Source organism: Hippocampus bargibanti, linkage group LG01 (genome assembly GCF_051943395.1).
Source record: "Hippocampus bargibanti isolate YZ-2025 linkage group LG01, ASM5194339v1, whole genome shotgun sequence".
Lineage (NCBI taxonomy): Eukaryota > Metazoa > Chordata > Actinopteri > Syngnathiformes > Syngnathidae > Hippocampus > Hippocampus bargibanti.
Window position 1 is genome coordinate 20,344,263 of NC_142734.1, and position 25,019 is coordinate 20,369,281.

At 41.3% G+C, this 25,019-nt stretch overlaps 1 protein-coding gene across 4 annotated transcripts in view; it reads right to left on the reverse strand.

The window, feature by feature from the left end:
• Window positions 1-25,019, reverse strand: part of flna (filamin A, alpha (actin binding protein 280)) — a 46,787-nt gene that overhangs the window by 17,207 nt on the left and 4,561 nt on the right. For all 4 annotated transcript variants that reach the window (XM_089003132.1, XM_089003116.1, XM_089003124.1 and 1 more), the window contains exons 2-14: window positions 20,480-20,937; window positions 7,452-7,703; window positions 6,522-6,619; window positions 5,501-5,648; window positions 5,295-5,413; window positions 5,143-5,220; window positions 4,259-4,421; window positions 3,971-4,171; window positions 1,341-1,478; window positions 1,131-1,257; window positions 507-643; window positions 241-437; window positions 9-122 (exon numbers count right to left, since the gene is read on the reverse strand). In XM_089003132.1, the coding sequence (XP_088859258.1) occupies window positions 9-122; window positions 241-437; window positions 507-643; window positions 1,131-1,257; window positions 1,341-1,478; window positions 3,971-4,171; window positions 4,259-4,421; window positions 5,143-5,220; window positions 5,295-5,413; window positions 5,501-5,648; window positions 6,522-6,619; window positions 7,452-7,703; window positions 20,480-20,849 (2,142 nt within the window). In that variant the 5' untranslated portion in view covers window positions 20,850-20,937. The remainder of the gene's footprint in view (window positions 1-8; window positions 123-240; window positions 438-506; window positions 644-1,130; window positions 1,258-1,340; window positions 1,479-3,970; window positions 4,172-4,258; window positions 4,422-5,142; window positions 5,221-5,294; window positions 5,414-5,500; window positions 5,649-6,521; window positions 6,620-7,451; window positions 7,704-20,479; window positions 20,938-25,019) is intronic.

Sequence of the window (25,019 nt, forward strand, 5' to 3'; positions counted from 1 at the left end):
AACTTAACCTGAGCAACAATCTTCAGGGGAGCTTTTCCACCTTGCTTGGCATCGACTGTAAACTCAGTGGGCTTGCCCACAGCCAAACCACTGCTTTGAAGACCTGGGCCATATGCCTTAACCTGAAAGGAAGAACACAAGTATGAAGTGGATTATAGTTTAGTTGTGTAAAAGCTTATGCTGCCATTCAATGTCTGGCTTTATAAACACCATGATAATGTGTTCAAAGCAATGGCTTACCTTGTCAGGGTAGAAGTCTTTGCCAGGTGGGTTGACAATCTCAGCCATGAAGGGAGAGTGCTGAATGTCCTCACTGTTGCAGAGCACATGTACTGCATACTCGCCAGGCTCAGTAGGCCAGTAGCGCACATCACAAGAACCGTCGCCCTTGTCATCACATTCAATCTTGGCCTGAGATGGACCTTCCACAGAGAAACCTGAGGAAAGCAACACAAGCTTAGAAATGGAAAAGTTAATATATCATGCAATTCTTACACAGCCCATACCTAATGTGCCAACATTGTCTCCAACAGCCTCCACTACGAAGTCAGCAGATTTGCCAATCACGCCCCCCTCAAGGCCTGGACCCCAGGCCCTCACCTTCTGCTGGCCTGCTTCAGGACCAACCTTGACTTCAATGGGACTAAAAAGAGCCAATTGTCTCAGTACAGGTAAAGTAAAAATTGTAAAAAGCAGTACATTGGGGAGACTAAACAAATTCTCAAAAAAAGACTATCAACATCGCAGGGATAATACTAGTGGGCCTCAATCGGCAGTACATATGCACCTAAAAGCTAGCAATCACTCATTTGACGACAATGAGGTTAAAATCAGTAAAAGAACAGATGGTTTGAAAGGGGAGCTTCTGAAAAAAAAAAAAACACCTTATGAATATTGTATTTTTCTGAGATATTTTTAAGTGTGTATTGTCTGTAAGACATAATCAGCAAACATATTAGGAATAACAAATGGAAATGTACAAAGAATATGAATAAGTTTCACTTTCTGAAATGTCTGACAAAAATAAAATACAGTATTTCCATCAATATTCAAATTATTTTTACGTGTACCTGAACATCTTCACAATATAAATACAGAAGTAGCATGTGTTTCAGTGCCCGTGTGTACACCTGCGAGGGATGTGCTGTCCTCCCCAGGTGATGGTAATGCTGTATGTGCCAGTTGCGGTCGGGTAATATTCAAATCCATACACACCATCTCCCAAATCTTTCCTTTTGCAAGGTTCTTCAAGGCCCTCTGTAAACAAGAAGCAACATTAGTAGAAAAAGCCAACACAATGCACTGATAAATTGATTAAAAAATATAACATCAAAACTCACTGGGCCCCTTGATGCTGACTTTAAGCTCTCCAGTGCCAGCTCCTTTAGTGTAAACTTTGAAGTCTGCGGTCTCCTTTACCCTTAAACCTTTAGGTTGCAGCCCACGACCCTTCGCTTTACATAGGCTGGGGTTGCACGCTATTCAAAGACATACACACAGGCATGCAGACACACTAATTAAAGACATGGCTGTCTGAATGTGAACAATTTATGACAACAAATCGGGTCAAGAAGGCACACGCTGTTACTGTGGGATGTGTGGCATCACTGGATATCAGATAACGTATCACCTCAATAGTACAAGTATTGATTACATTTGACCTCAGCAGCTTGGCTCTGCTTTGACAGTAACATTAACTTTTGAGATGCATTCACTAAAACAGTGGGTGCCAACGTTGCATTGGACACACTTGAGTAAACTATTTTTTTGGGGGGGGGGCAAGAACCATATACCTACCAATTTGTCTTTCAAGCTACACGGGCCATCGTGTTTCATACATCCTTTGGAATTTGTTGATCTAACGAAGGAGTAACACTGTGGAACACTGAAAAGCATCAAACGCTGATTTAACTAACTAATCTGAACTTGCTCTGTCGCCGTACTCTAGAAACCTGTTATCCAAGATGGTTCTTGCTTTGTTCAGGAGAGAGAAAATTGCTGAACATTTGAGGCTGGGGTGACAATAGTGCATTGAAAAAATGCTTCAGATTCACTTAGTTTTGCCCTCAAATTCTGTGGTTTTGTGGAGGTGGGTGTAATAAAACAAAATCAAAAACATTTAAACCTAAATAGTATTTCTTTCACATTGTATTCTACTGTAAAGCCTTTGTTAGCCCCCCCCCCCCCCCCCCCCCCCCCCCCGCCATCAACAGGCCTCTATCGTGAGTTGTTAATATGCAGAGGAAGTGGGCTTTTGCCAGAAAATTGCATCATTGATATTGCCTGTTAATGAGCAATATAGTATCCATCAGAATAGATGTTTGCAAGGGATAAGGGAAAATGCTACAGGCGAAGAGGCTGGCTATATTCTCATGGAAAAGATGGACCTAGAGGGAAAACAAACAATGTCAAAAATGCCTCTTCCTAAATTTGTTCAGAACAAGGGGAAAAATGGCACAGAACCACACTTTGGTGGTTTTCTACCATTTTACATTTTTAACTGTTTCATTTACATCTGTTCTTTCTGCATGCACTAAACATGGTTGCTATCCTTACAACATTATCATTTGGAACAATTGCCAACTAGTATTTAAAAACTAATGTGACTTTTGGGTGTTATTCAAAGATCGAGGATATTTTTGACCCAGATATCCATTTGTCAAATATGCATTGTCAGATGAAAAAAGGTGATTGAAAGGGATTCCAGGCTGGAGGGCACACAACAGTGACTAATGTTATGTAATTTGCTGACAGACTGTTACTGAGCTGGAACAAATAGGATTCAAAGTGTTTAATTGAGAAAAAGCTACTGACAAGACAAAAAGTCTATTGCAAAGCAGCATGTGGGGAGAAGAGAATTTCCTCCCAAATGTGTGGAATTCTTCGTCACGGGGTCACAAAACGAAAAAGCTTCTTGTCAGATGGCGCGCACACACACACACACACACACACACACACACACACACACACACACACACACACACACACACACACACACACACACACACACACACACACACACACACACACACACACACACACACACACACACACACACACACACACACACACACACACACACACACACACACACACACACACACACACACACACACACACACACACACACACACACACACACACACACACACACACACACACACACGCGCACGCACACACACACGCGCACGCACACACACACGCGCACGCACACACACACGCGCACGCACACACACACACACACACGCACACACACGCACACACACGCACACACACGCACACACACGCACACACACGCACACACACGCACACACACGCACACACACGCACACACACGCACACACACGCACACACACGCACACACACGCACACACACGGAATCATGACAAGACATGCATTTTTACAAAATCTGTCAAATCCTTGAGTGTACAGCTCAAACATTCATGCAACCATGCGTTTTATCATTTCAACTATTGCATACCTCTATCCTAGTGAGGACTTTCTATGGTGTAACCCATTTGTAGCCCAGCATGATATTGAAGTTGCTTCAACACTTAAAACAACTTTTCACATAAAAACTTTTAACTATTGTGTGAAGTCATCTTTATCAAAGAGTGCACTCACAAAAAAGTCCTTACTAAGATGGGTTCAAACTATACCACTTGCAAAAATAGCTGTATAAGACAAAAGCACAAACACAGACACATTTGGGTACCAAAGCGAGATCCCAGGAAACAGGAAATAACAGCAGAAGGAAGAGGCAGCTCCTGAGAGTAGACAGATGCCACCAGGCCTCTATCAGAAGAGGCCAGGGAGGATCCGACAAGAGGCAGGAGGAGACAGCAAAGCGTTAAAAACAATAAGAAAACAGTGACGACGAACATACTCACTAAACGATGCTTCAGTAATAGATATCAGTAAAAAACAGGTGCGACTTGGGCTGTCAATAATTCTCTTTTGGTGGTCTTACCTTCTCCGATGTCCACTGTGAAGGGACTCTTGCTGATTTGACCACCAGCAAAGGTAACATAGATTGTGTGTAGGCCCTCTTGCGTGGGTTTGTAGGTGCAGCGGTAGCTGCTGTTACCCTTGTCCTCTATGTTGCACGTAACACTGTTTTTCTTCCCTGCAGGGTCCATGATCACAACCTCCACCTCACCAACGCCAGCACCTGAGCAAAAGGAGGCATATGAGGAAAACAAAAAAGGGAAACAAAAAGGCACACCCTTTCATCAGATAGTTGGCCCATGTTAATTACCCGCTGTGTAGGTGTCAAAGTATGTGCTCTTGTTAGCAATGTTGCCCGTGGGCTCTAAGCCGGGTCCCTGGGCAGTGGCCTTGCTGGAGTCTCCCTGAGCCATGCCAATCTCGATCTCAAAGGGACTCTTGGAGATGTGTTGGCCTGCAAACAACACTGTCACCTAGAAAATGTCACAGAGAAGAGAAGAAAACTACTTACTGGTCTAGATAAGATAAGATAGATAGATGGCCTGGTCTTTGCTGCTGTGAAATGTAAATTTCTCCACTGTGAGACTAATAAAGGCATATCCAATAAGAACACAGTTTCTCAAGAGAGTTGGGCAGGGAGCAGACATGTCATATTTTTGTCATCAGAGAAGACCATCAAGACACGTGTGTTCAATCAAAATGGTCTATGTTGGACACCAGGAAATGGAAGCTCAAATGTTGATATCTTGAGTACATCTTTTGCTGTGTAACCCAAATATTTTCCATCTACAGCTCTCTGGGTTTTAATGTTTAGCATACCAGAGAAGACCTAACAACTGTTTTGATGTACTCAAAAACAATGTTATAAGTAACCTGAATCTGTAGAGATACTAATGTAGAACAATCTTTGTGTGGGGACAGCGAAGTGAGTTATTCAAGGCATATTGGCAGCATACTTTTTTTTAAAGGACACATTTTTGCCACATTCAAACACCATCAAAACAACTAGCAGTTTTTTGGATTATGTTCCCAAGTCATTTGTGCACACATTTTAATTGTCCCTTCCATCTCATCCAACAACAATACTTGTAATACATTACTTTATTCTAGCCATCCCAACATAATATGACCACCTTGACTGTTTTTCAATTAAAAATAAATCACCCATTGCACATAAACCAATCAACAGCTTACCTTGTGAAGGCCTGTGACTTTGGGGATATAGAAGACAGAGTAGGTGCGATTCTTATCATTGTTGGCTACGACTTTGGCCTGGAATCAGAAGTAAATGTTTTGTTTTTAAATGCAACAATATGATGTGAGCAATTACACCAAGCTTCAATAACCTCTTCTCTGTGTCCCGCAGGGTCCTCAACATAAACAAGTACTTCTCCCATTCCAGCACTGATTGTCTCCACAGTGAATAGAGCCTTCTTCATGACAACATTTCCAAGTGGCTCAATGCCTGCAGGAGTACAGTCAATTTTTAGCTTTTGTCACATTACCAATTGTGTGTGTGTGTGGGGGGGGGGGTGTTGTCTGTATGTGTTACCTGGCCCATAAGCACGGGCTTTCTTGGGGTTGAGTTTGGGTCGCAGAGGTGCACCAGGCTTCAGTTTAGCCTTCGGGAACTGGGATAGGTAAGTCATGACAGAATGCTCGTCCACATTGGGGTCAACAATTTCCTCAGGGGTTATGACCTAGGAGGACAACAGAAGATTATTAAAAAAAATAAAACACTGTCATTAAGTGAGAATTTGTTAATGAAAACAAAACATTTACAATTTTTTGCACATCGTACAGTACCTGCAATTTACTGTCCCTTACCCCCCCCCCCCCCCAAAAGTAATGCACATGCCCTTTGTCTTTTGGAAACAGCCCACAAAGACTCAAACAAAGGGCTCTTCTTCACCGAATGATAGCCGTGGGCGGAAACAGCAGCGACCACACAGCCATTTGTGAGCACGCAATGCTGTACTTGCTGCCAACTCTGTCCCAGGCAGCACAACATGGGCAACTGCTGTGCCCACACTTGTGTATTTTGAAACGGCATTGTTATGTTCAACGAGATAAGCCTCATAGGGAGAATAAACAAGAATGAGGACACAATGATTCTTTTGGTCCAATCCAGATTGACAGCATTTCATGTGAGGTGCAACAGCAAATCACAAATGTCAGCTCTTAGTAAATAAAGTAGTCCAGGTAAAATTGACGATTCACAGCAAATTAATTTCTGCAATTAAAAACAAGAGTTTTAAAGTTTAGCCATCCGTGTCATTAGCTCTCCAGTGCCTCACTACATAGTGTGCATCCAAGGCCACCTAAATTGAAAAAAGGAGCGCTTAATTGTTCACATGACATAGGTTGATCAACTGCCCTGGCCTTTACACAGTACTTCTCTTGTTTGCAAGTCAAAACACATGGAACCAAAATGGAACTGTATAGTGCCACATAGCAGTTTTTTTGACGACGATACTAGTGCAGCGTGTTCTACCGGAAACAAATTCCTTGTGTGTTCTACATACTTGGCAATAAAGATGATTCTGATTCTGAGAAGTAATTGGTCATTTCACCTGAGGTATACCAAGCCAGTCATCAGCTTGCTGCATGGCCTCACGGGCATTGTCCACAGGTTTAGTCTGATCCCACTGGTCCCAGTCAGGACACAGACCTGGGGGTGGGAGAGTCAAAGATAATGAAAATGACAGGCTTGAGGGCTGCGGCAAAGGTAATATGTCAAACTGTTTAAATCTGCATCAGATACATTTATATTAAAATGCTTTGCTGTGGGAAGTAATGCATTTCAATACAATATCAATATCAAATACTCGATTCTGGTCAGAACATGATAGTTATGGAAACACTATGAACATGTTCCTATTGTTTTAAGGATTTAAACACTAATAGAATCAAATGAGGCTAACATGACAATGGTACCCAGTTAAACTAACTGCTGGCAATGACTACTTGGGCACAAGGACAACATTTGTATGCCTACATTACATTTATTCTTTTGTTTGTATTAAACTGCTAATTCTTTTTTTCCAGAAAGTACACTATTTAGTCTTATTGGTTGTGCAGTATTTACCAGTCTGGGCCGGGAAACAAAAGGCTTTTCTGCCACTTGAATGTGTGGCGGTATGCCAAAAATCCAAACTTTGTTTTATCTCAACATCAAATTATCCTTTTATTCACCTCACACTCACCGTGATTTAGAAGCTCCATCCACCCTTTTTGTTTCACTTATTAAAAGGCATTCACTCAAGGACTTTCCTTGACCTGACCCGGCCGGGATGATCTTCACTTCAAATTTTTTCCTGATTAGTCAAGTGTGCTTTGTAGCAAAGCAGTGCTATATGGTAAACTTGACACATTTGGTTTGCTCTTCATATCCTGTCTGTGGAGCATAGATGCATGCAACTTCGCATTGTTGTCCTTCTCATTCGTCTGGCCTCTTTGCTTATGAACTAAAATATACAGTATATGCGTTAAAGCATTCATACCTGGAGCACAGCTGTCGACCAGAGCCCCCAAAGCCCGGCCAGTCTGCCAGTCCCTGTTGAAGTTAGTGATGGGAAGCTCAGGGAGTTTATTCTGAATCCATCCCAACAGCCTCTGCTTGGGGGTCTTCTGTCTACCATCATCTGCCTCCTCCTCTTCATCCCACATTGGCATGGAGATTGAGTAGTGCAGGATCAAGGTCCAGATCAGTCCAAGGATGAGCTTCAGATTCCCATCAACGATGGCTTTGGAGTCTAGATAGAAAAAAAGGATTTAAGTATTCATGGTTTACTTCTTTAATAACATTCAGTATACATACAGTAAAGTCTCGTTATATTGATATTCAAGGGAGTCCGAAAAAATATCGATATAACCGGGACTATCGATATATCCGACCCTGTTTGCATGTAATTTTCTCCGTGCGTGCATAGAAATAGTATCGATATAACCGGGACTATCGATATATCCGATATCGATATAACGAGACTTTACTGTATTACCATTTAAAAGGGTTGTTAAAATAAAAGGTGTAAATGCTACTTTTCCGCTGCAAGAGACTCTGGGTGTTTTTTTGTGTGCCAGAAAATGGTCTTCTTGGAAAACGTATGTGATTTGAAAATTTAAGGACTGACGCCGGGCAATATTTCACTATCAACATGCAAATAGAAATTGTGCTTTACATATGGAGTAAAGAAAAAAAATCTGGATTACAAGCACCCAAGAGGAAATTTGGACACATGTACAAAAAAATTCTGATCTACTGAAGTAGGACATGAATAAAGACGTGCACAAGCGCAAGTACAGTAAAGTCTCGTTATATCGATAGTCCCGGTTATATCGATACTATTTCTACGCACGCACGGAGAAAATTACATGCAAACAGGGTCGGATATATCGATAGTCCCGGTTATATCGATATTTTTTCGGACTCCCTTGAATATCGATATAACGAGACTTTACTGTATGTCGTACTTATTCAAAACAGAGAAAAATGAATAAACCATTTGATTAGCTCTACCCACTTCCAATGTTTTACAATTGTCTACCTTTTAGAACAAAGATTAATGTTGAGTGAGGAGATTGTGCAAGGCAAGAAAATCTGCATATGTCAACATTACCAGCAAAACCAAACTGCATAACATTCTTTAAACATCTTCCCTAACATGTGGCCAAAGCCACTGACTGTGTCATGTCAGCACAAAAAAACGGAATCCTGATGCACTCAACATTTTACAAAAATTGTATGTGTTGAGACAAGAGTTAGGAAGAAAGGAGGAGAAAAATTGCTGGGCAAAAGATACATGAAATGTATAAACAGAGTTTGTAACACAGTCAGAAGCGTGCACTTACATGTTGCAAAAGATGGGGTTAATCGGAATGGTGATCTCAAAGTTGAGGATAAGCCTTGAGGAAAAGGTGGGGCTGGTGTGTGTGCACGCATGCGCACTTGCCAACTGATGGTAATCAAAACTGCTAGCCTACACAAGCATATTCGTTTAAGCTCCGACAAACTCAGTGGAAGTTATGTACTCTAGACACGAGTCCAAGTGATCGAAAAAATCTTTAGCTAAATATCGGCCCATAAGTGCGATGTGATATGTCATAAGATGGTGGGTGCCCCAATGGAAAAATACATTCCTCACAATGATTTGGCAACCCTCACCATGCAAACTCTGAATTTGTGGATCAGCCATTCAACTCAATCGGCAGTAGTTAAGAAGAATGAAAAAAAGTGATGACGGAAAAGCCAATGAGCAAGAAGTACGATTGAATAGGAAAAAAAAGCCATAGCAGTGTAGAACGTTGACCAGAGTGATACAAATGCTTAATTGATGTGGGATACATTGTGTTTTGAAAGTCCACCACACGTCAGAACAGGCAGTAAGAATGCCAGAGTGTTAAAAGAAGGGTGTGTCCCGACTCGCGATGTCCTTTTCATACTTTTGACTCCCAAGTCAGTCTTTGGTTTCAAGTATGTGCCAATACAGCACATATGTCAAAAGGCCCGGGGGCCCAAATCTGGCCCGCCACATCATTTTATTTGGCCGTGAAAATTAGATGACACATTGACCACTTCAATGTGTATTGGTTCATCGCAGTTTTGTCATGTCAACTTTTCGTAATGAAACTTATTGGCTCATTTGCACAAAATCAAATGCAGGCATAATGATATTTACGCTAATTGTATGTTAAGTTAAAACAATACATAATGTGCAGGGCACTTTATGAAATTAGCAGCAATTTGGGTGAATAGCCCATATGAACAGGATCATAAAATTAAGGATTCCTCTCGATGGCAAACAATATGACGTCTACATTGTTATATTTAGGGTTGTGCAGGCTAAAATGGCAAGTCCACACACCTCCGTAGTTGTTGTGTACGGGTGTGTCTGCCATCATGGAGAAACATGATGTATGACCTCATTAAATGCAAACAGTGGGGAACCAGCTTGCTTGTCACCAAGTAATTTACACTCCTATTTTTTTTTTTTAAGTAAAGCAGTTCGAACATGTCACAATCGCTAACTTATCTGCCGTACTCTCAGTTCTGGTGAAGTTGTTTAACAAGGAGGGTTTTTTTTTATATCAAGCGAGGCAGACACCCAGTCTCAAGACCTTTTTGAGTATCTGCGTGGAATCCTCCAGTGGAAGATGGAGGACCTGTCTCCAACATTCACCAGTTTGGTGAATGTTGGAGACCAACTGCATGAAAACAACTTTCTTGGAGGTAATTATAGTATTGACACAATCAAAAACATTTTATATATAGTATATTTATGTATTAACAGTAACCTATTAAAGGACAACCGACATCACTTTTTTGTTTCCTAACTGACATCAGAAAACTGTTTTATAACATCTAAAATACCCAAAACACGCAGTATGATATTTTTAGTGAAATGCAAAACACCAATAAAAATGACTTAGTGTCTAAAAAGTACTTCCATTTGAAACCGGAAGTGGCCAGTTGAAGAAGGTCCCGCCCCCATGTTCGTGGTGTCACGGCAAGACGTCTTGCCTTGCTCGAGAATCAAAACAATAGCTTCAGATTCGGAGAATATGCTTTCTTGTTGCTCATTCAGTTATGAATATGATTCAAATAGTTCTGAAGAAGAAAGCATACACGTTTGCAATCGATTAAAGAATTTATTTGTGTCATTTTGAGGCATCAGGGGTGGGAAATTTCGCACCCAAAAAAGGCAGATATGGCGACAAAGCCATGTAAGGAATTAATCAGCCCCTTTCCACAGGCTGATTAATTCCTGACATGGAGCTTTGTCGCCCTCTTCTGCCTCTTTTTGATCCTACACGACGTTTTCAGCCCAAAGTATTACAGCAAAATGCATTGACGTGATGGAAGGACTGCTACAATGTGTCCTTTTTTTGGTCAGGGGCGTTCCTTCAGTGACATAGGGTGAGGACTCGTCACCAACTCAAAAACAACACTTGCGGAATATTCAGTGAGAGTCTTAAAACGTAAAATATAGCTATATGCGGTGGAATCTTTGTAAAATACGCTCAGTAGAAGTCATTTGAAGCCATTTTACAAATTATGGACACAACTTGTCCGGAGATGTCGGTTGTCCTTTCAGTACTTTTTACAGTAAGCAGTCACTGGGTTGTAACACATAATTGTTCCTCTGCTTAAGGACACAAAGCAGCTCACACTTAATCTGCCTTACTGTTTAATACATGCCTTTCTCTTTCCCCACTAAACATGCTAGGAATGTCTCAGCATTCCTGTCACACCACACCGGCTCAGACAGAGCCCATATACGGACACAGACTGCTACATAATCCCCGTCTACTGATTCATAGCTCGTTTGTGCAAATGTGTGACAATCTGCCCCCCTCCCCCGCCCCCAAAAAAGAAAAAAACTCCCACGAGTCAACGAAATGGTGTGTTTGTGCAGCCACCCGATTCGAGCGTCACAGTCATGCCATCACCGCAACCTCTTACCCCACGGACCCCACTCTCAGCCTTACAAACATCAAGAGGGGATGGTAGAACTGGACAGGAGAAGGAACAGCATTATTGAAAAAAGTGTGCAGCAGCAATTGGAAGATAGTCAATCCATGACCATGACTCAAACAAATTCAAACAGGCAGACAGTTTTGGTATAATTTCAATTCCTATGAATGTTACATAGATTTTTTTCTAATTTCCAATGGAACAAAACATCACAGTAGCACAGTGTCCCAGAGCCAAAATATTAACTTTGGATAATTTAAACCAATCATTTCTAAGCAGTGAGCCGGGAAACAGCCAAGTATGTAGAACATGCTTGTAAAATTGTTCTGTGGGGGAAGGCACAAAAAAATGTCGGGAGCCATTGGCGGTTTAAAGTTGACCAATATAAAAAAATGAATACTTATCCATCTTTCCGTGTGGATAAATAAGGTACACTGGAGGCAATTACGACAATTCATGAACAGCAAATCCATCAATGAGTGCACTTTCAACAAAGATGCCTCATATCTCTTAAGATAAGAAAACCTTTGTTCGTCTCAAGGAGAATTTTCAAATTCACAGCAGCAGAGTTACAAAAGGAAGAAGTGAAATACAACGTGCTGTTCAAGGCAGCTAGTCTTGCGGTGCCACATTGAGGTGTAAGTAACAAAATAATACAAGATAACACAACACAAAAAGACAGGCAGCCATTCAGTCTGAACCACTTTTCTGCATCCTCCGTTGTGAAGCAGTGTCATAAAGATGAGAGCATCAAAGTGTCCTTTCACTGGTGGATCAGGGACGTCCGTCTGAGACAGTTAAAATTGTTTTTCACTTTCAAATAGGAATCTCCCAGTTGACACTCAGTCAAGAGTACAAATGGGCAAAGTCACCGATTTCGACAAACATCCACAATGGCAACAAAATCAGGGAAAGGTTTGAGACCAACCCATGGAAAGATGATTGTAAACGGCTTCAGAACACTGCAATTTTCATTTCTGCCTGAATGTTTTCTTCATTCTGTGCACACGTATTTGCAATTGTCATGTTTATATTTTATATTTATAAATGTTCATACTGTGTTGTATATCATAGGTGTTGGCCATTTCATTGGAAATGTTTGGAGCGAACGACCGTGACAACAGAGATTCATTAAGTCCCTCTGGGTTTTGGTTGTGATGTGGTTCGACTGTATTACTTAATTTACTTTCTTCAACTAACAAATCAAACGAGTGCAGTAAAAAGGACGACTAGTTGGCAGTTTCCGTCCAAGACATTTTTGCTGTGTCGGAAAGTAAATATGTGCAGTTAAGCCATGTGAAATTTATCACTGTCATTTCTCATACTTTTGTGTTAGAAATTGTTACGCTCCAAACGTCTCAGTTCTTCGTTTTTACTTATTACTTGCAATCCAAAAATAACCGAGAGAAATTATGTCAGATTATTTTTTTTCAACAAACAGACCTACCAACTACCAACCCAATTATCCAGTCAACTTTGTACTTTATGTTGATGTTGGCTTTTTGGATAATATTTCATAACATAAGAATTTAAATGGTCTCATTGGCATGTTTGACTTCACAACATGAATGCATTTTGCAACTTCACAGTTCGCTTTGACCTGCTCTCTCGGGCCCTTCCCTTCCTCCTCCACTTGCCTCCCTCCCTTCAACAAGCCACAGTGGATCTACTACACTTCCTCATTTTCCTTTCCGCTGTTTGCACTCACTCACTGCTCCTGCCTCTTCTCTCCTTCGCCTCTCTCTGTGACCGGAAAAAGTTCCCCCTAGTTTTTTCGCCTTAAAAGGGCAGAAGCAACTGGATCTTGGCGGCCCTCCCATTGCACGGGCTCTGGTTACAGAAGAGGGAGGAGGGTTTTGGGAATATTGGGGGAAGTGAGACGCGGAGGGTGGAAGACCTAAAGAAGAAAAAAAATGGAGACGTGCTGTGTGGGATTTTTGGGTTTGTTCAATCTTGCACAAGCAGGGATGTGCTTTGCTCAAGTGAGGGAACACTATGGTGAAAATGAAGGTTGAAGCAGAGTGGGTCAAAAGGGAAATATTTGGGCCAAGTAGGCTGCAAGGGCAAATGAGCTAAGGATGAGGGTGATGAGGAGGGAGCGCACAAAGCGATGAACGTGGGACTTTAATAAACACCATGTGGCTTCAATCAGGTGGTTTTTCGTGGAAGCATCTGGTAACACTGAGCATGGACACAAGTTTGCATTTGTTAAACATTGATGAGCTACAAAAGCTCATAACATTTCCAGCATTGCACACTGGTTATCTTCTATTACAGTAAAGTCTTGTTATATCGATATTCAAGGGAGTCAGAAAAAATATCGATATAACCGGGACTATCGATATATCCGATATCGATATAACGAGACTTTACTGTATATATAAAGTATAACGTGATTCCGTGGCATAAGACCCATTTCTTTGAGACTCCTACTGTGGCTTCATGTCTCTTGCTCAATTTGCTTATGAGGAATGGGGTGGAATGCACATTTCCAACACTGATGTCATGCAACATGCTGAATGGCACTGAATGGAATAAGAATGCACATTCTACTTATGCTCACAACCCCTTCGAGGAGCCCCCCCGCCTTGACTTGACAGACAGGAAGTTATGCTAACGATAAGGACTTCACAGGAAGTGATCATTTGGACGAGAATAGCCATACAAATGTATTCCTCTCTCTCATCTTGTACCCCATCTATCCATCCAGTTTTTATTTCGCCTAATTTATTGAGGTCAATTGTCTGCCCCAGCCAAGTGGGCTCTGATTCTGAAAGAAAACTTTTTTTATGTGACACAAAACCAGAGCATGTTGAGACCCCCACCAGAAATAGGAGAATTCCACAAAAAAATCCCGATCCTGCACCTCAGATCTTTGAGGCAGACATGCTAATCACAGGTTCAACGTACATCAATGCCAAAATATTGAGACAAAAATAACACTTATTGATCTACAATATATAATCATCACAATTTGTACATAAAATCTACTTTGGCGTGACATCACCTCAAGAGTGATGCAATGAATTTGCTAACAATTACTTATTATTCTTGCAATCACCAGCCACACAAACTTTGAAATCCAGTAACGAAACTCACAGGATGAAACACTAGATCCAAAGTAAAACATAACACTATTCATATTATTGTTTGATTGTGTTAAGGAAATGAGAAAGACACCATTTTGCCATCATGTATGCATTTTCAATGCATCTTTTTAACTTGTCAGTCACGCACCCAACATGACCACAACAAAACTACAGTGGTGCCAGACAGAGTGTGTAAGGCAAAAAGTGTGTATCCCAAAAATTAATTTCCCTTGGGAAGCCATTAATATAAGAATAATCTGTTCCCAGGTCTCCATAATATAATTTTCAACTAAATAAGCCTTAAAACTACAAACAATATACAGTAAAGTCTCGTTATATCGATATTCAAGGGAGTCCGAAAAAATATCGATATAACCGGGACCATCGATATATCCGACCCTGTTTGCATGTAATTTTCTCTGTGCGTGCATAGAAATAGTATCGATATAACCGGGACTATCGATATATCCGATATCGATATAACGAGACTTTACTGTACCTTATTCTATGTATAATAAATGTGCTATTGTATTGTAATGAAAGAAATACACTGCATAATAAAGTTGTCGTTCGCTAACATGCCGGTTCTTGGAGCTGCATCTCTGAAGTGAACGTGGAGCTGGAAATGGCAGCAGACTTTTTTTGTCCTTTATAACCCGCCCCCAGTCTTCGATTAAAGCCGCACATGATTGGTCAAGATCCGTGGTAGAGGGAGGGGACACACGCAGCAGTGAGCCGGGGGAGGGGTTACAGAAACAGAGCTGCACATGAACAGGAAAGGTAGACGACAGAGCTTGAAATAAAAAATAAAAAAAAAACAAAAGGTTAAAATATCCCATAAATCAGGCTCCACAAATAACCCACACAAGCCATCTGTACAATTTGAAGAGTAGACAAGCAGGGGAACCAGCAATTAATGAAGTTTCTAGTGTGTCTGCCTGCATCTGTTGCAATATCACAACTTCCAAGCTCCTTGAGAGACTTTTGCAAAAAATCCATCAAGCCATCAACGACCATCACTAAGGTAAATAAAACTAATATTATACAGTACAGTTTATTTCTTTAATTACACTACCATATCACATTTATTAAACATAAAATCAGGTACATTTTGAGTAGTTTTACGGCTTATTTCGGAGAAAATGATGTTTTATGGGGAGCTGGGTACGGATTATTCTCATATTAATGGTTTCCTATGGGAAAATATGTTTGGAATACACACTTTACACCGTACACACACTTGCTGGGAACCAATTAAGTTCGTAAGCCAAGGTATCACAGGAGTAATTATTACTAAGGGGGAAAGTGAAATCTTCACAGCACCCTACCCTGCCACCGGGCACCTGCAACAGGACCAAGAAAATTCAAATTTCTTACAGTGTCCATATGCAATTCTATTGACGTTTCCCTGTTTCCATTTCACCATTACGAAATAACACGGCTGTTGCCACACGTGCATATGCCTCAACCTGCCTTCTCAGCCCGAGGCAACAGACAAGAGAACAACCAGTTGCAAACTTACACCAAACTTGTGTTGACATCCAACATGCAGGCTTAGTCACGTCAATCGTAGTTTAGGTCAAACAAGGACTTCGTTCTGCTGATTTATTTTTTAAAATAATTTCAAAGATGCTGCCAAGAAACTTGAATAATCTGAAAAGATGGTATGCAGGGAATTATGGTTTAATTGATACTCTTAAAACAGATAAGATGATGCCAAGTGGGAATGATGAAGCTGACTCAAACAGGCGTGTGATGACGCAGTTGGAAGACGCACACAGGATGTCTCAGGCAGATGATAGCTAGTGGGTTGGAGTTTAAGTACAACACTTGCCAAAAATGACAATGTGCCAGAAAAGTGACTCTTGGACTTTTGACAGATCAAACTTACCCTCCGAGTCATTCACATGTCACACATCCCAAGATTATCCAATGCTAGCACGGCAGACTACCAGGATGTGTGGAGATGCGTGTTCATGCAAATTGCGTGTTATTTGATTTTCTCACATGAAGACGTTTTTTTCTGAAAACTATTTGAGGCAAAATGATTTCTTATAGAATAGATGCATATGATTCAAAGGTCGGATTTTCCTCTTGAACTGAAATTTCAAAGCCAAAGTACACATCTTAACCATGGGATAGATTGCTAATTATGGTGTTCAACAAATACACAAATAAATCAATAAATACCATTTTGAGGAAGCTAAAATGTTCCTTAAATAATTATTATTATACCGTTATTCACCTTAAAACCCTGAAAACCTGTTCTAAACTTGATTAACACCATTCAATTATTTGGAACTAATGAACAATAACTGGCACAATTGACAAAATTCGATATGGTCACTTTATGATATACTGTATGACATCATGTAAAAATGCATGAAAGTAGGTACATCTCAAATTTCACATTGAACAAATTGTCATCAAAAAGTCTAAATCTACAGAGCCAACAACAATCCCTCATTTGAAAAAAAATAGTGGCTCTACATTTTTGGGCACAGTCGGTAGTTTCTGGGTTTGTATATCAGACTCATTCACAACATGTGACATGACCTACATTTTGAGACCACATAAAGAAGTTACAAAAGATGCAGCAGGGGTAAAATTAGGAAAGTAGTGACGAAAGAAAAAAAAAAGACCAAGTAGTAGGAACCGTTCGGGTGGTAGTTTGTGGTATACTGTGGTGAGGGTGCCTGGAAGGGTGTGTCCACTTTGTGCAATAAGAAAGGGAAGTACAAGAACAAAGTGGGCTGCTCTCTCATCCTTTGATTAAACAAGTAAAAAAAAGAAGCTGGAGAAGGGCGAGTCATCTGGGATCAACCGCCCCCTCCAAATAACAATCAATGATTCATGTCCATATTTTTTGAGGAGGGGGGGGATTTGACTGTGTGCAGTCTCACCTGCAGCTTGCGGGAAACACTTTGTAAGCTTAGGGGAACTACAGTGTGTCAAAAATCCCCCCCACAGATGTCACTGGTGTCTGATTCACAGCTACTCAAGTCACCAAACCTTTTCTCATCTTTGTCACCAAGGACATGCTCCCAGAGAAAGACATGAAAGGCAAACTTGTAAATCTGGCCTCTGGAAGACTAACCCAAGCAAGAACAACACACTGAAGGTTACATTTTCACCCATGCTTGTGCATTGCAAGCACTCCTGAAAGATCGTTTCATAAAACACGGAAGGCACATGGCATGGGCTAGCCAAGAACGAAATGTGTTAGCTTCTGCCAAGGATGTACCAATTGTACCATTTTTCAACTGCTAAAATTTAACTTCCACAAGCGTTGTGGTATTTTTCCTATCTGTTGAAACTCAATTTGAATTATGATTTGCATCACTTACAGAGGTGGAGTACAAATTAAAGAGCACTTTAAGTCAAAAGTATCAGTACATTGTGAGGCACACGAAACACTAGCTAGTTATGTATATTGTGTATGCCGAAGACAACTTTCTAAACACCTGTAATTGTCGGGATTGAGTGCCTGTGGTTATTTGATTAATTGGCAATGAGACCCTGGTGTGCTCTCGCTTTCTGTCTAGTCAGCTGCGACATGCGACTCAGCAATATAGGTGGTTGACAAAGATACAATTCAATTAAATACCACGTTGCGCCAAATCGCAATCTGATTTCATTGTTATTTCATCTGTATGAATCAAATTGCATCAAGGTATCCTTCCACACATACCATTCATTTGTTAATTCCACAAGAGTGAAATGTCTTGCTTGTTTTCAGCTGTCACGAGGGACAACATTCATTACTGAAACCAGCAGAAAAGATACAGAACTGTATTGAGACCAATTTAAAGGTCATCCATAATTGGTCTAACATGGACACTGCCAGACTGGTATCAGGCAGAGGACCACCCCGTTTTCTCATGGTAGTTAGCGTTTGTCCCCACTTTGTCTTGAAGTGCTCTCAAAGGGGAAGCAAAACATTTTCATTACAATTTGGTACACACTCTAACACACCAATCTAAAAAATAAATTCTCATTACTATTGTTTGTGTCATAAAAATTAAGCAGCAAAATTCCACCATTTTTATCCATCTCTGGGAGCGGCCACTTTGCTACCTGCTGTTAATTGCTACTTGCTGTTAATTGAAAATAACATCACTGCACCCAAGGGCTAAGGTAACGGCCAATCAATGCCTTGCCTATTTGGCTCAGGTAATGGCCAATTAAGGGCTCATTTATTTTCTGGGCAAACTGATCCCTTTTTTTATTTTAAGTTTCAAATCAATTGTTGTTTTGAATAAAGAGCAAAATCTCAGATTTGCGTGATTGAGCCACATAGCGCTAATTATAAGGGCACCAAGCACACATTTTAGAGGTGAAATATAAGTGCCACCCATTGTGCGACTGTTGGGAGAAAAACAAGAGCAAAAAAAAAAAAACATTAAAAAAGATACCCAGTCTATGAGGACCAAGTCATGTATGTTTGATTATATCCGTTATATCTGTGCAGGGCGGAGCAGACCTATGCCAGCAACAGGCATCCGACTCTGGCTTGTGACGATTCATTTCCGCTGAAGTAAACGTGTTTGGTAGGCTCATTGTTTTATGTATTGTGGCTTTGGAAGAGTTTGGGAAGAGGACGGACAGAACAGATTTTGCTTTTGTAATGTTAAGGTGTGCGTCGTGTGACCACGCCTGCCTGCCAACAGTGAGCATCAACACAGCACTCTGGGCCATTTTAATCAATAAGGGCAAAATAATTAGGGGTCATATTAGGATATCATATGAGCTCCTGAATATAATTTTGGGACACTGTGTTGAGAGTCATTTCTATGAATATCTCTTTGGTCATTACAATGAGGCTCTGCATTTTGACTGTCATTTTTGGCATGTTGCTATTTGACACAGACATTTTCAGAGCTCAAATTTTAGGATTGTGTCGTATACTAATTGCGAGGTGAACCATGCATTTTTTCCAGGGTGTAGTTTTTTGCGTTCATTGGACATGCCCACAGAATTTGTCAAAATCCATGGCTTTTTTGCAATTGTGAAGTGACCAACAATTCAAACTTAAAAGAGTTATGAACACCTTTCTCTGTGGTGAGTCTTATTTAGATTTAGAACATATATTTTCACTTTACGGGTGCCTCTTTTGGGTTCATTCATTGCTAAACAAACTTGAGTTATTTACAGAGATGTCACAAAAGTCCACTCATAATGATTTCAAAGTATGCTTTTTTTCAATGCTAGACCATCAACATACAAGTAGCTAAGCTACATCCAAGCAACTCATCCATTTTACTCAACCTAATGTGACCTGCCAGGAGTAAGCTGGTCATTCTATGGAAACCCAATTCCACATTACATTAGCAGAGCACAGTCAATGGGCCTAATACTATATGTCCGAGCAGGTTCATCCAGGATTAGTCCTCCTCCAGACAGAGAGAGAGTCTGAGCGAAATACTGACCCACCGTTTGGACTCATGGTGGGTGATCCGTTCTGGCCGCTGGCAAGCGTGGGGTGGGTGATTGGGTCAGAGGGCATTGGTAAGAGACCCTCCCAGTCCTCCCAAGTCAAGTGGAGAAAGGAGGGGACAAACAAAGCAATGGTCCCAGGCAGACAACACGCAAGGGAAGCCGCCTGTTTTTTTACTCAAAACTGACAAACGTTCACACTTTCTTGTAGCCCTCCTGAACCTTTTTGATGGCACTAGAATTTCTCCAGTTCCAGTAGATAGCTGCTCATTGAATTGCAACAAAACATGTCTTCTCTTTTACGGGGACTTCACGGGTAATTGCGACACAACTTAATCACTGCACCTGGTCAAGTGATTCGTCATGCACGTAAATGAAAACAAACCCATCACATCGTGTCGTTATACTTATTGTTTCTTACCTTTTGTGCAACAGAGCAAGTCGATTAGATCAGTGTAATACAGATTAGCATCATTGTGCTCAGCAATGTTAAAGCACCGTGAAGACGTCTGATTCTAGCATTGTGACTCACCTATGGACACTAATTTGATGTTCTCCTTGTCCAAGAACTCGAGGGCCACGGACACGTTCTCCAGCTGCATCTGGCGGAAGGTGGGCCTCTGGTTGTACTTTCGGAACATCTTCTTCTGGGAGAGCACCTCCAACAGACCGATGAGCCGCAGTCCATCGCTGAGGTCCGTCTGCAAGTTGCCAATTCGCTTGTTGACGCATTTCAAGTGCTCGTTACACCAGCGGGTGAATGTGTTCTGCTGGATCTTCTTCCAGGGCGCGTCCTCGGCCAGGTCTTTCTCCGTGGCGGGCATTTCGGCGTCCTTGTCCGTTGCGAGAGCGTTGGGAGCAGGCGCGGTGCTCTGGTGGAGACGGGGGTGGGAACCACTCATTTTTATAGCGTTGGCTGTCTCTTGGTTCGCTGCCTTGTTTCTGGGTGGAGTCTGTTCAACTTTCCTTTTCTCTGCCACTCGGCCTCGTCTGTTTAACAGAAACAAAACAAGAAGAAAAGCTTGGAACGCAATGAAATACTTCTTATAACACAAATAAATGATTTAAATCAAATAGGACATTTTTGGGACGAAAGTGCAGCGGCGAAAAACAAGTTCCCTCAGACGACTATTATGGACTTTTTTTTAACTCATTGCTTTTGTCCCCGCCTGACAAGAAACGTCGGCGGGGATATATTGCAGCGCTGCCACAACCAGAACAAATACGGCCAATATAATTGTACATTTAACATATATTTAAATACTGCGTTCATGTTGTCATTTAATCCATGTAAAATTGCGATTGGCTCAAAGTACACTTCCGGAATGTTTATTCCCGCCCCCTAAAATTCCACCTTTCCTGAAAGAACTGAATGTCAAACTCTGCACCGTGTATTGTTCTTCAAAATGAAGTTTGCCCTGTAATATTTTAACCTAACCTGACACTAACCTTAAATATGTCATCATAATATTTTCAGACGTAAATTCAGACGTGTGAAATATTTTTATTCCACGTTTTAAAGACATTTCCAATCCCTTCACAACATTCCAAGACAGCACAATGTACCAGTACAATGCACCACACTCTTACCTCCGCTATATCAGATTCTCAATCTGCATGTTCTCTGTGAATTGACTCACCAGATACTTCCTTCTTCCGAATACATGCGTTTAATTGGTTGAACACTTTTTGCCCCTACTGTATTTCTATCTGTTATTTGTGACTGTGATCTAACGAAGGAGTCACCATCCTTTTTGAAACAGATTTCTAGGGTACATGATAAATGCACTGGGATACCACTTTGATTCACAATTGTGAAGTCATCGGTTGTTCAGGCTGCCTTTCCTAATTCTCTTATCATGCATCGTCTTCTTTTCCTTTCTTATTATGCATAATTCATGTTATTCATCTCTGCGATGACACAGACGATGTTAATCATTTGTCACAATTATTATCAACCCCAATTTAACAAGGAAGTAAACTGAGAAATACCACTTTTATTTCAAGAAATAAACACCAGTGTTGACTTTTTCTGTCCCCACTGCACATATGATCATCTCATAACACAAATATGCCACAACTTACAAGTTGGGATTCAATCAGTGTACATAACCATCATCCACTGTAATGGCGAGTCCACAATTGTCATGAATTCATCATTAACATTATTAATTATCAGCAAACTCCAGTCCTCAATAACTACTTGTCCTGCATCCTGCCTTTTTTGCATTGCATTGGATTGGATTTGCCTTTACTAGTCTCGCAGTGGAGAAATTTACATTTCACAGCAGCAAAGTTATGAAAGAAATGAAAGTAGAAAAGCAAAACACAGGAGGTGCTGGAAAGGCAGCCACTCTCGCGGCGCCGTCTTGAAGTCAAAAGAACAGAAAAAAAACTAAATAACAAATAACATGTCTGTGTAAGCTCTCAGTCGTACAGGAGTGGTCCATCGATGAGAAGGTTTCTTCAGCCGTCATCTGTACAAAAGTGAAGGTTTCGGACGTTTCGCCTCCTATCCAAGAGGCTTCGTCAGCGAACTAAAGTCTGACTGGTCGTATCGGCCCCATTTATATATCCCTAATGTCCAGACATGGTGGCGCCGGACACAGCTATGATAGGTCCCTACTCTCAGGTTGGGGGGGCAGAGGACCCCTCCCTGTGGCCCCACTGATTGTTCCTACATTCCTGACTAACGACTGGCCTATTACCCCCACTCCCCCCGGTATCACCCCTCCTCTTGGATAGGAGGCGAAACGTCCGAAACCTTCACTTTTGTACAGATGACGGCTGAAGAAACCTTCTCATCAACAAATAACATGACAACACAAAGACACAGAGAGACATTCATTGGATGTCCCTGATCCACTGGTGGAAAGACGCTTTCATCCTCTCCTCTTTCATCTAGAACTGCTTCATGTCATCACAAAGAGGGTACAGCAAGTCCTGAAGAATGAATGTCTCTCTGTGTCTTTGTTCTGTCATATTGTCTCTATGCTGTCATATTTGTTACAGTAAAGTCTCGTTATATCGATATCGGATATATCGATAGTCCCGGTTATATCGATATTTTTTCGGACTCCCTTGAATATCGATATAACGAGACTTTACTGTATTTAGTTTTTTTTTTGTTATTTTCACTTCAAGATGGCGCCGCGAGAGTGGCTGCCTTTCCAGCAGCTCATGTATTTTGTTTTTCTACTTTCATTCCTTTCATCACTTTGCTGCTGTGAAATGTAAATTTCTCCACTGTGAGACTAATAAAGGCATATCCAATCCAATCCAATTCTTAAGCACTTTCCGTACCCTCTTTGTTACATAAAGCAGTTCCAGATGAAAGAGGAGAGGATCAAAGCGTCTCTTCACCAGTGGATCAGGGACATCATGGTGGAATGTGCACGTCCATTACAAGCTAAATGTTGAAAGCACGCACGGAAACACGCAGCTGTAGCATCCATTGACGAAAAGAGATTGTCTCACATCTCCTGTCCCACATAAATCTGCTTCAATTCCATCCCGCGACAGTTCCATATATGCATCGGCGCCCTGCGCTTACGCTCCTTCCTTCTTATCACGGGCTCCTCAAGCCATTTATCCATCCAGCCGCAGACTGTCCAACAGCACCGACCTTCCACTGAACAAAGCGGGGCTGTGAAGATGCTGCCCATTACAGGCGCCAAAAACCACAATGTCCCCTTTGGTGTCCAGCGATGACAGTCGAATGGCAGACATTCCTCCCATTCAAAAACAGTACTGGCATATTCATGCTGCCGAAAAGGCGCAACCGCTCAGCACAGTCTCCTCCTTGATGAATGTCGTGGCCAAAAATGCTGAAAAACAATCCGTATCTGTTCCACACGACGCACAACAACACAAAGTGACAAAAGAAAACACAAAAAACAAGACAAAAACAACAAAAAAAAGCAAGGCTCATCAGAGCACTTGCTGACGGCTGCCTACTCGGGCGCCATCTTGCACTCCTTTACCATACCATACCATATTGAAATAATTAGTTCACTGGGAAGCTCTGCAAGAGCCTGATACCTAAGATTAATTTCTAAAACATTCAGGATAGTTCTCCTCGAGGACTGGAGTTTGCCATCCATGGTGTAGAACAGGGGTCGGGAACCTATGGCTCGCGAGCCATATATGGCTCTTTTGATGATTGCATATGGGTCGCCCATAAAACTAAATACATATTCTGGCTTTTTCGCCGTTCATTTCCTGTTGGGTCTGCAGTTGGCGGAAAGCGCAATTTTGATTGGATGACACTGACCGAGGTTGGCGGAAAGCACAATGTTGATTGGTTGATAAAGGCCATCATGTTGAAACAGGTTAACGGCCTTTAAGTGAGCCTGACGAATAAAAAAAATGACGAGTATGATTCAGCTTGAATGCACCGGTGGATTCGCGATACTAATTTGCAATGAAACAATAACATCGACGAAACAGTCGAATGTCAGTGATATTTTAACAAGCCCCATGTTAAGGTTAGCATCAATATACTTCTGCGAGAAGTATATTGCAGATAGCAAGTGTGGAAGCTAATGAGCCGTGTGCAGGCTAGCTAGCAGTAACTTCGCCTCTGGACCCGGCAAGTTGACTTTCATTCCGATTGCCTGCCTGGATTTTTACCAAACATGACGAACGTAAAACCATTCATGTTAATGGTGAGTACTATCACAAAGTTCTTTTAAATAATACATTCTGACATTTTGTTGAAACGTGGCGCGCTCGCGTGTGTGGCTCTCACTTAAAATCATTTCTAAATATTTTGCTTTGATGGCTCTCTTAGTCAAAAAGGTTCCCGACCCCTGGTGTAGACCTTTAAAGGAACACCGACACTATTTTTTGTATCCTAACTGACATCAGAAAAACGTTTTATAGCATCTAAAATACCCAAAACAAGCAGGCTGATATTTAGTCAAATGTAAAACACCAATAAAAATGACTTAGTCTCCCAAAACTACTTCAAAATGATCTGAGAAAGTTTCAGTTTCAGAAGGTCCTGCCCCCTTGTTCGTGACGTCACGCCAAGACGTCTTGCCTTGCTCAGAATCAAAACAATGGCTTCA